Below are 14,138 nucleotides of genomic sequence, written 5' to 3'. Positions count from 1 at the left end.
TAGCCAAGTTGAATTTATAACAAGAATGTAGATTTAAGAAAAAAATATAAACATGATAGACATGATAACAAAGATAATAAAGATCTCATGATAATAGATTTTGAAAAAATTGGACAAAATTTAAGTCACTTGTTCGTTAAGTGGTAACAGCTTTCTAAAACCAAGAGTACTTTCCAATTAATGATATTCATCATTGCCATTATTATTTAATGTAGTGCTAGAAATAAGGATAAAACAGTTAAAGAGGAAGTAAAACTTTTTTTGTAGATGAGAAAATGGTATAAAAATTCTAAGAATCAACTAAAAATGAATTAAAATTTCAGCAAAGATATAAAATTGCAAAATATAAAATAAGTTGTTAGCATTTTTATATTTTATCAACAAACCCAATAGGAAAAGAAAGAGAAAGACAGTTCAAAACTAGACTAGATACAGAAATATAAATAATTGAAAAAATATTAGCTGTTCATGAGTAGGCTATGCCAATGAAATAAAATGAAATAAAAATTGCAACATTACCTAAACCAATTTACTTATTCAGTGCTAATCAAACTGTTTCTGTTTAAACCCAGGGACACCAAAAACTGTTGGGGTTTCATGATGTGTTGTGGTGGAACTGTCTCAAAAAATTCAGTCAAATCACCTTTAATCCAAGTATAGGCATTTATTGAGATTGATGCCTCTCACAAAGCTGGCTAAGTTACAAGAGGAACCAGCAACTTCAGAGAGAGCAAGATGGATTTTTATAGGGTAAAGATACTGATTACACAATCAAAATTTACACGGAATATAGGAATATGATTAATATTAAAAAGGCAGGAGGAGTTTGGTAAGGGATTAGGTAATGGAGTCCCATCTACAATTTGGTGGTTAAACATTCTGGTCATGCTGCCCTCCATTTGGCTAGCTATTGTGGTCCTGTCAAGATAGTTAAATATTGTGGTCCTGTCTTGGGTTAGAGGGATGACATGATTGTGGCTGAGTACAAGAACAAACCTGTTTCTGTGGGAATGGGTCTGGGGGCAGTGACTAGGTAGAGGCAGTAGCTGGATTCCCATCACATGGACACACCTGCTGTTTCTGTGGGAACTAAGAGTTCAGGGACATACCTGTTGTTCCAGTGAGCAGTGAGGCATATATGAAGAAGTTAGGACATTGGCAGGGGGGCTAGTAGGTACAGTGGGCCTGCTGTTCAGTGGGGCCAGGCCTATAATGAAGTTAGAATACTGGGGCTGGTGGCAGCCTTATTAGGATCCCCTCAAAGAGCTGGGGCCCAAATTCATTTGGGAAAAGGGACAAACGTCTCAGTTTTTGTAGCTTCTTCAGGCTGAAAAGGGGAATAGAGCTATCCCTGTCTCTATGGGTCCCAGGGAGAAGGTTGACTAGAACCAAGCAAAGATCACATCCAGGGGATGATGGGTGAGTACGGACTGGTATCCATTGTTTGCTGCCAACTGTAGGTGAATTGGCCTGTAGTCTGAGAGACACAAATCTGACAGGCAAGTTCAATGTGCAGGGCCCAAGATATAAGGAGAAAGACAGATAAATCTAGTAACAGGCAGTTGACTAGGCCAAGTATCCTTTTACTAAATTAGACTGTACAAATGAATATAATTTTAGACTGTGTTGAGGACCACAGGCAAGTGGGACTCGGACCCTGATGGATGAAAAAGCCCTCTGAAGTGTTCGGGCCTGGATCTATTCCCCATCCCCCAGGAAGCATACAGGTGTGATTAGGTCCTTGAGATAAGCATGGCGTTTACACCCACAGCCTAGGACAAAGAAGGGGAAAGCAATTAAGAAGCATCCTATAAAAGCCTGGATGCAGGGTAATAAACTTGGCTCTTCACTTCCACCATTCTGAGAGTCCTGTCTCTTTTTAGACACTAGCAGCCTCTGGGTAAGTGATTCTTTCTCAGCCCTGTCTGGGGATGACAGGGCTCCCACTCTTTCTTCCAAAATTGGCTCCCCACAGGACTGAATAGCTCAGATCTAATACTCATTTTAGTAGCTCAGATGTATCCCAGCCTTAGTATATTGGATAATGATTAACATTATGCTTGTACCTTTGTTTCACAAACTTGTTTTCCTTTTGTCTAATTGTTCCCATATCATTCAGAGAAAAAAAAAGGTTCTATTCCAGGGATTTAACCTTTCATTTTACTATGCAGGCAGGCAGATGACAAACCAGTGCACTAATTTACCCAGTTGTTTGGAATATGGAATTGATGGGGTGCTCGGGTGCCTGTGCCTGAACCCCAGTTACAAAATCACATTTCTCCCTAGCTTCAGAGCATAATCTCTGCCAGTTTCTCCCCACCCCCTGCACTATGCCTAGAAATCATTCATGACTAGGCCCCAGCCAAATGCTTATCTCCCCTTGGTACAATAACAAGCTGCACCTATGAACCCTCCACTGGATCATCTATGTTAACTCCCTAGCTCATTATATACATCCTGAATCACTCCTTATGTATGCCTTTGGCTTGGGATATACTTATACTCCCAACATCCATCTTGTCAAACATGACATTGATGGTTGGCAACTTGACTGGCCAGACTGTTAGCTGAGTTAGTGATGTTTCAAGCCTAAAACCATACCTCCATGCAGCCCCACCTTGGGCTGTTTTCCAGTGAATTCTGGGCAATATGCCTGTAGATATTAAAAGTACATGTTCCTTTAAGAACTGACCACTCCTTAACTCCTCCCTAACCCCACCCTGACTCACCTAGTTAGCATATTCAGCACAGGTTTTACTATAGTATATCCTATATAAACTTTAACTGTATCCCTCTAAGGTTGCCAGTTCCCTAAGAACTCTTGCCTGCTGTAAAGCATAACAATAAATCTTTACCTTGACTTAAAGAATGCTTGAGTCCCTGTGAGTTCATTCTAGACTGCTTTCCAGGGACTCTGATTATTGGAGTTTCTGGACTCCCTGAACTCCCTGACCACAGTGTCAGAATGACTACACATTCAGATTGAAAACAGCAAGATTTCACATACCTGCATTGTTCTCATATCTTTTACTGACAACCATTTGATCTAATTAGAGAAATTTGTCATAAAAGGAAAAGGCAGGGACATGCCAGATATGATGGGATAAAACATCCTTAGCTCTGTTTGAATTCAGATGAGTCACTTTAATTCCATCTCACAGCCTGATCTCATAAGAGATCAGGAATAGCCAGGTGGAAAGCATTCCTTTTCAAAGACAATGGGGAAACTGAGCCAGGAGGGTCCCATCTTAGACTGAGGCTAAAATTGTCCTCTCAACTTTTCCCAAAAGCAAACCTTCACCTGTAGCAGGATTCCCTCTGAGTAGATTGTGGCATTTCTCTCAGATACTGATTTAATGCAGACACCTATATCTAAATTCAAACTCAAAATAAAACTAGTTGTGGTCCCAGCGGCTTTTACCTCAAATGACAAGTCTAACCAATCACAGTTTAGGGTTAGATACAATTGTTTTTACTCTCATGTAGTTGCAATAAGCAATAAAAAATTACCATGACTTACATACATAAGAGATTTCATTTCTCACTAAATTCATTGGTTAGGAGCTCTATAACCTAACAAGATCTTTTTTTTCTTTCTCTCCAGGGCAGATGATTTCTTGCCCACCAGATGGTTTCTGGGGATTGGCAAATTTACAAATAAGGAGAAAGACCTCAAAGAAGGGGCTGACCTGCCTGTTCACCCTGATATTCTTCTTCTGGACTGATGAAAACCACATACTTTGTGTGGCAAGTCCCTTATTTTCAGTCCTCATTTTTCTTTTTCTTTGCCGGAATGTCTTCCAGGCAGAATGTTTTATTTTTAGGATCTCAGTATATGGTAGCTGGCACATGTGGCCTCCAGTCTCCCCTCATAGCTCTACATTGGTGGCAACCTTGGCCATCTTTTTTTTTTTTTAAAGCAATCGGGGTTAAGTAACTTGCTCAAGGTTACACGGCCAGTTAATTCTGGGTGTGGTACTGAGTGTCTGAGCCCGGGATTCGATCTCCAACACTGGAGCCGGTACTCTTACTCGCTGAGCCACCTGGCCGCCCCTCCTTGGCCATCTTTCTAAGGGAAGGGAGTAGAGAGTGACTACCCTGTCTACTCTTAGAACTGCTGTGGGATCAATTTTAGGTTTTAACATTATACCAATAATCCCAAATAACTTAATTAACAATCTTACAATTTTTGTCGAGTGAGAGCCAACTTGTTTTAGCTCTAAGACAATAATGATTAGCAGGGCTTAATAAAATAACTGGTTTTAAACAATTTTTTTCCACTTTTAGTTTCAACAAAATTCAGATTAAAAATTGCTTTGTCTAATACCATTTCTGGCTTACAATGGTTGCTCAAGTTTTACAATATAAGAGATTTTTACTATAATTTAGAAATATAATAGTAACACAAACAGTAAACTTCAGATGATATTAATTGCATTTCCAAATCACATATAAAAATTATTGATAGGGGTGGCTAGGTGACACAGTAAGTAAGAGCACTGGCCCTGGAGTTGGAAGGGACCCAGGATTGGTTCCGGCCTCAGATATTTAACACCCATACAAAATAACTGGCCGTGTAACCTTGAGCAAGTTACTTAACCCCAATTACTTGAAAAAAAAAATTGATAGATTAGGCTTACCAAGTGTAGAGGCTGGCTGGCTGGATTCTGATCTTGTTTTCCCTTCTCCTTTTCCCCTCTCCCCATAGTTGCAGAGCCTGGTTGTGGGGGTGGTTGATTTGGGAAGGATGGAGAAAAGGGACAGAGCTCCTTGTGTGGGAGGGACTAAGGACTGGGGGAGTCCCTCGGTAGGTTGTAGAGTCCAGCACCTGAATTAAAGGTCCAGAGGCCATTGACAAAGGGGTTTTGGTGAATAAGAAGGGTCCCTGAGGAACCCACAAGCTTACTAATAGAGGTTGTTTGGCTTCAGAGAACTTGCAGCAGAAACTCCAGGTTCCAGTAGTGTGGGAGCAAGGACTCAGGTTTGACAAGACAGATTCTCTGCTTGCCTAGAGGAGCAGGCTTCAGGGTGCCCAGGGGCCTACGGTTGTTGCCAATTGGGCCCTGATGGAGATGCTGTGCCTTGCCCCTTGTTTCTTTCACTAGGTGGGGGAGGTTAACATAAATTCCCTACCATTCTTCTAATTTTTCACTACAGCCTTAGCTTGGTCAGAGCCAGATGACGGAATGAAGAATCTTTTGGGTGCCCACTGCAACAAAACTACCAAAGGACCACTTTACTACTTTACCTAACTTTTTTGGGTCATGGACCCCTTGGTGAAGCCTATGGACCCTTTCTCAGAATACTGTTTTTAAATGCATAAAATAAAATACACAGGGTTACAAGTCAGTTATATTGAAATAGTTATCAAAATTAAAAAAAAAATTGCAGACCCCAAGTTAAGAATCCCTGATTTGGAGAAAAAAAGTTCAAGAATATCAACAGAATAATAGAAAGAAAAGTAGGAAGGGAATAAACATTTATATAGTATCCACTATGTGCCAGGCAATGTTCTAAGTGCTTTACAAATATTATGTCATTTGATCCCCACACTAATCTCTAAATGTAAATGCTGTTACTGTCCCCTTTTATTGTTTTAGAAACTGAAGCTAACAGAGGTTAAATGACACTGAGGGTCACATACCTAATAAGTGTCTGGGGCCAATTTTGAACTCAGATCTAGTACTCTATCCACTGCACCACTACCAACCTGCCTCAACACATAGGAATTATAAAAATACAACAAAACATGCTTTATAGAAATTCAGACCTAAATAATTGGAGAAATATATGCTCATGAGTAAGAAGGGGGCTAATAATAATAGGTCTCAAAGTAGTAATCATCAAAACTGTTTGGAAGAGGTTAAAAGAGTTAATCCCTCAACAGAACAAATGTAGATACAACTCACAGAACTGAAGGGCAAACAAACCTGGAAATCTAATAATTTGTCTGATAAACTTAAAGATCTCAGCTACTGGGGTAAGATAGGAAAATTAGAAAGCAGAAATGTGGTATACATCAACACCTCCTACCATATGACAAGTTATGTTCCAAACAGATGTACAATCTAGATATAAAAGGTTACCATAAACTGGAGGAGCAAGGAAGAAATGACTTTTTGGATCTATGGATAGGGAAATAATTCATGACTAAACAATAGCATTGCATAAAAGAAACCATTCTGATCATATACATTTTAAAAGTTTTTGAACATCCTCAATGTTCTTAGGGGAGCAAAGGTGTAACTAGCCTATGGTCATGCATGAGATAGATGTGCTTGTTTATCTTTACATAAAGAATTAAATCTTGGTGGACTATTTGGTACTGTAGAACAAAGAGCATCTTCGGTATTTTTCAGAGTTGATCAATATTTTGACTTTATAATCTTCAGTGCTGAGAATGCTGCTTTGCATAAATACGTAGTACAAAATGGCAGAAGGATGTTTAGTGCCATTTCAGAAATTGTTGGAAATTCTGTCCTAATCCCAAGCCAAAATTCATTTAATGATTTTGTATGTGCAGTAAAAACACTGCAATTCATAACATACAAGAGTCTTGAATCTAAGTTGAGCTGTTTCTGGCAGCATTTGTTGGTGTTGTGTGGCATGACAGCATACACAGTGCAAAGTGTGTCTGTAGTGTGTGTTCAGAACCAAGGCTGCAGTTGTGCAAATGCAACACGGGCCAGAGCTGCCAGAAACCTCTGAGATTCATTGAGTTTTTGATTTTGAATTAATTTTTGGTCGTTGTATGTTCAGAAACCTTTTGGTTTCTTATTGTTCTTACTGTAAACCTTACAGTTGCCAAATTTTTTGTGACTTAAGTTACAAAGATGGTGGCACTATATTGATGATAAAGGACAATCAAGCAAACTTAGTAAGTAAAGCTGTCTTGGGGCGGCCAGGTAGCACAGCGAGTAAGAGCACTGGCTTCAGTGTCAGGATGACCTGGAGATCGAATCCGGGCTCAGACACTTAGTATCCACCCAGAAACACCTGGCCGTGTAACTTTGAGCAAGTTACTTAACCCCAATTGCTTAGGGGCGGCCAGTATGACCTGGAGAGCGAATCTGGGCTCAGATAGTTAGCACCACACCCAGAAATAACTGGCCGTGTAACCTTGAGCAAGTTATTTAACCCCAATTGCTTTAAAAAAAAAAAAAGTAAAGCTGTCTTTAGATTATATACAAACTATATATGTCTTTAGATTGTATACAAAAACATAAGCAAATGTCCTCAATGGGAAGTTTAGAGTCTCAATACTGGGTAGAGATAAATTTTCATTTAAGCATTATGCTAGTCTCCTTGGGTCTAACAATATTTTCTAAAAGCTCAAATATATCCCTATTATTTTTAATTTTAATCTTTTAAAATAGATTTTCTTAGCTAAAATCAAAACCAGTATGTGGCACAGGCTAAGGAAGTTAATGCTTAAATAATTATTTCTGTGAAAAAAATACTTTTGTGCAAGTTCTATTTCCCTAGCAAAGAATGGTATTAATTAATCAACATCTATATAACAAAATTTTATTACTGACAACTTTAATACTTTAATACTGTCAGAATTCCTGTATAGTATCAGATTTGTCATTAATTTTCTTTCAGATATTAAGCCTAAAATCAGAAATATCAGTATTACATCTTGACTTTTGGTCCAATCAGAAACTTTGAATTAAATAGGTTGATAGCTAAGGAATCAAGTATATTTAAGATGCTACAAAGGAAAATTTACCTAAATATTTACAAAGTACTTAGCAGTTTTACAGCATTTTCTGCTTTCAAATGACATTAGAGAATTGTCAAATTAACATTAACATTTTCAAATGACATTAGAGAATTGTCAAATTAACATTAAAAAAAATCAGAGCTTAGTAAGACTTTTGAAATAATTCCTAAACTTTGAAATAGTTTTCCAACATTTTTTGGTCCCCATATGCTTTGGCTTTCAGGAAACCTTCCTGTACCCTTATTCAATGTGAAAGGAAACATATTCTAGAGTTTATCATGCATATAAGAAGTAAAGAGATTAAGTTTTCATAAAGACAATTTTATTGAATACATACTATTTTAGCAGCATAAAGTTGTCAATGTTTATGAGAACAGAATAATTAGTGAGATACTTGATTCTATTTCATGTCAATCAAAAATTTTATCCTCTGTGGAGACAGATACAGACATATCACAGTCTCCAGTTTGTTTCTTGCTTTAGTCTTATTGTGTATGAGACTGAGAACTCTACTTCACAGAGATAAATTAGTAAGTATGGAATATGCTTGTCCAAGAATACGACAAAAATATTACAGTTTCACTATTGGAAATTAATTTGGAATTTCTAGTATTTTGGGAATCAGTTAATCTCTTACTGGGTTGTTCATTTTTTCTAGCTCAACATCAAAAAGGGTTCAAATTCAAAAACTCATTCATTTAGTTTGGGTCAGTAAGAATTATATTCATTCCTTCAATTGTCTCTCAGATTTTTTAGAGGTACTGTAGAGCTCCCTTTACCAGCTCACTTCTTTTACCACATTCTCTCTAATCTACAAATTTTTCTTCACTAACAGTACTCTGGAATATTTCATTAGGATAATATACTTATTTAGAGAGGCCACAGGGAGTAGAGGTTAGAGATATGTCATCAAAACCCAGAAAACCTGAATTCAAATCCCATCTCTGACACATACTGTTTCTTTTTTTTTTCTTTTTTTGCTTTTTGGAGGGCATTTGGGGTTAAGTAACTTGCCCAAGGTCACATGGCTAGTAATTTTTGTGTGAGTGTAAGTGTCTGAGGCCGGATCCCAACTCACTGCGCCACCTAGCCACCCCTCTGACACATATTGTTATGGGACCCTGGGCATATGACAAATTTTCTAAGACTATAATTTGCAGATAATGTACGAATATGGGTGCATTTCATCACCCAGGATTTACCTCTGCTAAGGAAATCACAGGTCTAGTCTCTTTCCTGTACCTTCCTCCCCTTAATAATTTTCATTTACCCCATGGTGGTATATACTCCTCAGGTTAGGATCCCACGATCTAGTTCAACCCTGCCATTTTACAAAAATTGAGAAGAACGAGGTCCATAAGTTAAATGATTTATATATGATCACAGAATAAGTGACATGGCCAGTACTGAAAGTTTGATCTCATTCTTGGGGGTGCTATGGCTCTTCCCACTACAACTATTGTTCTTTCCTCTTCAAATTCAGTTCTGCCCCCTTGAAATTAAAAAAAAAAATTAACTGGAAAAATCTTTATTATGCCCAACAATGGAGAAAAGGGAGATTGGGCAGTTCTCCTTAGTCAATGTTTGACAATTGCAAATATATTTTAAGGACAAAAATACTTCACAAAAATGCATACAAAGAAAGAAGCAATACATCTTAAATATATTTTCTTGAACTTTGTAACTTTTCTTTTCTTTGATTTATTTGTTGTTGAAACCTCAGCTTATTATTTCTCTTTAAAATATATAGAGTAAATTGACTTTTGAAAGAATCTACTTTTTGGTGACATTGCATGTTTGAATTAGCCAAAATATATTTCCTTGATCCTACCATAACAAATTGAGTCTTTGTTGAGGATGAACTTGCCCTAGTTTGTAGCTCACTAACAAAAATATGTTCAAGATCTCCATGCTATCAGTAATGAATAAACATGGGGAAGTGAGTGAGTAGTTGTACAGTGATATACACAAAAAAAAAGAATTTAAAAAATTTTAAAGGATTTTAAGAATGAATTATTTTTAAAAATATACAGAAGAGAACAGGAGAAAGTTTAGAAAGTAAACAGACAGGCAGTACACTTTTGGGACATTTTAATATATAACCACAAAAAAATTAAGCTGTAAGAGATTCATGGTTTCGTGTACAATCCTCTTTCTGTTCTTTGTAAATGAGAATGTTCATGTATGTTAAACTCATAACTTTTTAAAAAATAATAAGTAAAGAAGAATTTTTCTGGTATTCTTGTCTTCACAACTGACCAGGCAATTCCACTAGAATAACCAAAAAAACAGTCAACTATACTGAGTTCTGATCAAAATTTTGAGGACATATGTATAATTTCAACTTAATATTTTATAAACATTTTCACACAATAAAGCATGTGCTTTAGCTATTTATCATCAACAACTTTTCTTTAAGAACTTACTGTAGTTTAAAAAAGAAACTATAGTTAAGGTTTAAAAGTTGGAAGAATCTTAGTAGTTTACTCTTCTGTCTAACCTGATTAAGTAGGCATATAGCCTTCTTTAAAAAAAAAATACTTCCATATCAGAGCTCCAATTTTCTCGGGCAGAATATCTTAATTATAACATGTTACATGCAACTTTAGAAATTAATGGTTAAGGCACTAACCATATTTTCCACAAATAGATGCATTCTTGAGGCATGGTATTAGTTCTATATTTTGCCTTTCTGCATGCCATTTTTGAAAATTAAGATTTCAAACTACAAAGAAAGTTAACAAACCCCTTTGATTACAACCACTTTAAAGTTTATTTACAGGATTTTTCTTGTGACATCATATAACAATTGACTTAGACTGTTTACAAATATAATGGTTACCTTTTGAGACAAATAATTAAAAACTAAGTACTAAATTTTACATCATGATTTGTTTCACTTAACAAGTGAAGTTTTGAGACAGAAATTAATGAAAGCTGTTCTCTTAAGCAAAAATATGTGATTTCCAGAAAACCCCAGAAACTCAGAAGCCTAAAAAGAAGTCTGAAGAGATCAAACTCCCAAATATTCTTCAACCCCCTCAAAAAAAAGGGGGAAAGAAGAGAAAAGGGAAGAGAGAATATACCTCTTTTGCCTTACAAAAAGGGGAGGGGAAAAATCTGAAATCTCAGCAAAGAGTTATCACCAGCTGAGTCAGTTTATATTAAGGAATCTCCTTTACATATTATTGAATCCCATCATGCCTTTCATATTTCCAGCAGCTCCTTGTTGAAACTGCCTCATCATTGACTGCAGTCCTGCCATACCTCCTAAAAATAAAGGGGGAGAGATCAGTAAAGACAAGCAGAAACAGAAACCAGAGTCAGTACTTCTAAGTAAGATACAGAGACTATTCAGGGGATATGATGAGAAATGCCCATATTTCATAAATACACATTTTAAATAAAATAAATTATACTTGCAATTGTCTATAGGTATTTGTGAAAAGTCAAGTCATGTGTATTAGAATGATGGTTCAAAGACTCGGGCTGAGAGTAACAAATAGGAAGCACAACACCGAAAACTTGTCTGGTTTATAAAAATATCTTTACTTGTCTCTGCTAGGAATTCACTCATTAACAACTACTTAGGTACTTAGACTCTTGGAACAGGAATTAGAGTAACAGACTTTTAAAAACTTGAATTTAAAAGTTCTCCCTCTGTCTCCTAAACCAATTCTTCATTCTCCTAGCCTTTCTTCCATCACTGATTCCACTCCATCAACTTTGCTCTGGTCTTTCTTTTCTTATATATTGTCCTCTATCCTCGAATCTCTTGCCCACCAATACCATCACCAACAAGACAGCAAGCAAGGCACGGTGCTAAGTACTGGGGATACAAATGAAGGCCAAAACCAATCTCTGTTCTCAAGAAACTCACAGTTTAAGAGTTCCAATTCTATGTTCACGAACTCCAAAATTCATTTACATGAACATAATCTTTTATAATTTTCTGACTTACAACACCTAAGCCTATTCTTCATCTTCACCATGACCTCTAATCCCTTCACCATCCAGTTCTTCCATAGGCCATAAACTCTGTAATATGTATACTCTCTTCTATATCTTACATCCCCATAAAATAATTTCAAATCAATACTATCCTCTATACTCAATCCGTTGTCCCCTTATTCTGTTGCTGATCATGTCTTACCAAACCCTAGTCTTCAATTATTCCCATCATCCACTGCCTTGATTCATATTCATATGTTATTGAACAGAACAAAATCACAAAACTGAACACCTACAATTGTATGTTTCCACAGGCATCTTAAAGCCAATATATCCAAAACAGAACCCACCACTAAATCTGTCACCTCAAAATACTCTATTTTTAAGGACAGTATCCACTACAAATTTATATGATAGAATCTCAACTGGGCCCTCATTGCACCAATGAAATCTTTTGCCACCTTCCTAATAAATCTGCTTTTTCACTCACCACAAGAGTTATTCAAAACTCTTTTCATCCTTCCTCAAGTCTCTTATGGACACCCCCTCAGCTGAGGACCTTACCTCATACTTTACTGGAAAAAAAAAAAAGATAATTTTCTGAAAGTTCCCTCTTCTCCACTCTGTATCACATAAAGAGGTGAGGTAGCTTTTACCCTGGCCAAGGTAAACCTCCTCTATGTGCACCCTTGATCCCATCCCATCCCATCCCATCTTCACCAGTAAATTTTATTCGATCTTTCCTTGCTGACTGCAATGAATTTATATCTCCTCCATCCTTAAGAAACCTCATTTGATCCTACCATCCCTGCTAGCTATCATTTTATACATCTTTGCTCTCCATCGTAGCCAAACTCCTCAAGAAAGTCAACTATACTCACTGCCTCTACTCCCTGTCCTCTCACTAGATTCTAGTGCCTCTTCCCTAGTCACTATCTTAGTTTGAATCTCATTACCTCTCCCCAATCATGAAAGTGATAGATTCCTCTGCTCCTAGTCTCTCCCCATTCCAAACCATCTTCCATATGACTGCCAAAATAATCTTCTTAAGGCATATGTCAGACTAATTACTTTTTTCAAGTCTTTTCCCTCCTGTCTCAAGGATAAAACACAAAACCCTTCAGTTTGGTATTTAAAGGCATACACTAGCCCAATTCTACCTATTTTTTTTCTCCTTTAAGGTTCATTTTAGGTCTTTTGTTTTTTCAACCATAGACATCTCTTGATCTCTTCCCTCACATAGCTAACTCTCACAAACCTACTTTCTAAATCAAAAATTACAAAGTAAGCAAAACAAACTGATGTTGTAACTAAATCTGACAGCAATAGTTGCCCACTTCACTATTGAGAGGGGGGAAGGTTATTTAATTGTTTGTCTTCTGGAACCAATATAGGTCACTATAATTACTTTAAATTCAACTATTAGTGTTGTTTTCATTTACATTATTATAGCCACTGTATATATCATTCTACAGGTTCAATCTTCTTTCCTCTGTATCAATTCATGAAAATCTTTCTATACTTTTATGAATTTCTTATATGCAACACTTCTTAGAGTACATTTATCCCACTATATTTATGTACCACAATTTAGCCAGTCATTCTTAATCAAAAGGACATTATTTTCTTTCAGAACTTTGCTACTACAAAGAATGCTTGCTACTATGAACATTTTGGAATAAATGTGGGATCTTCTTTGATTTGTGACTTCTTTCATGTACATACCCAGTAACTGGAATTGCTAGGTCAGAAGTTTTGAACAATATTATAATTTTTTTCAGACAATTCTAATTTATTTTCCATAATGGTTACAACTAACAGTTCTAGCAATAATATACAAAATCCCATATACATTTCGAGAATTACTTTTTATTACTTCCCTTCACTGCATTCTACTTTTAGTTAAAATAAACTATTAACTATTTCAAAAACATCATTTCATCCCCTATTTCCATGCCTTTGTCTCTCCATGCCTAGAATGTACCACCTCCTCACTTCTAAAAGAATTATAGCTTCCTTCAAAGCAGATACCACTTCATACTCTATGCCTTTCTTAATACTTAACCCTTGATTATTAGCACTTTTTCCCTCTTGTAAAAACTTTGTTTTTATTTTGTACATACTTTGTATTTATTAACTTATATTCCTCCCTACTAAAAACCTTGAAGACAGGTTTAATTTTTTGATGTTTTTATCTCTAGTACTTAGCAAAGTATTTTGCACATAGTAGGTATTTAATTCATGTGTACTAAGATGAATTAATTTATTTTGACCATCTCCCAATTTTTCAGATTAGGAAGTTAAAAGTTAATCAACTAGCCCAATTACAGAGCTGGGTAGTAGCAGAATCTTGGTAGGAAATGGAATTTCCTAACTGATTATTTTAGTATTCTTTCCATTTCCCATGATTTCTCTATATCAGATTAATTAAGTTAGATTAACAAGGTAAAATCAAAATGTG

The 14,138-nt window shown here is 36.3% G+C and overlaps 1 protein-coding gene across 4 annotated transcripts in view; it reads right to left on the bottom strand.

Moving 5' to 3' along the window:
• Positions 1-14,138, bottom strand: part of SRP54 (signal recognition particle 54) — a 139,174-nt gene that overhangs the window by 70,485 nt on the left and 54,551 nt on the right. For 3 of the 4 annotated variants that reach the window (XM_069082247.1, XM_069082248.1, XM_069082246.1), the window contains one exon: positions 10,476-10,996. The exons of the other annotated variant lie outside the window; for it this stretch is intronic. In XM_069082247.1, the coding sequence (XP_068938348.1) occupies positions 10,905-10,996 (92 nt within the window). In that variant the 3' untranslated portion in view covers positions 10,476-10,904. Of the gene's footprint in view, positions 1-10,475; positions 10,997-14,138 lie in introns of those variants that run through there. 4 annotated transcript variants of the gene reach the window in all.

This window comes from Petaurus breviceps, unplaced genomic scaffold (assembly GCF_028583685.1).
Source record: "Petaurus breviceps papuanus isolate PSGF00001 unplaced genomic scaffold, PetGlider_PUasm1.0 164, whole genome shotgun sequence".
Classification (NCBI taxonomy): Eukaryota; Metazoa; Chordata; class Mammalia; order Diprotodontia; family Petauridae; genus Petaurus; species Petaurus breviceps.
This window is presented reverse-complemented; position numbering and strand designations above follow the sequence as displayed.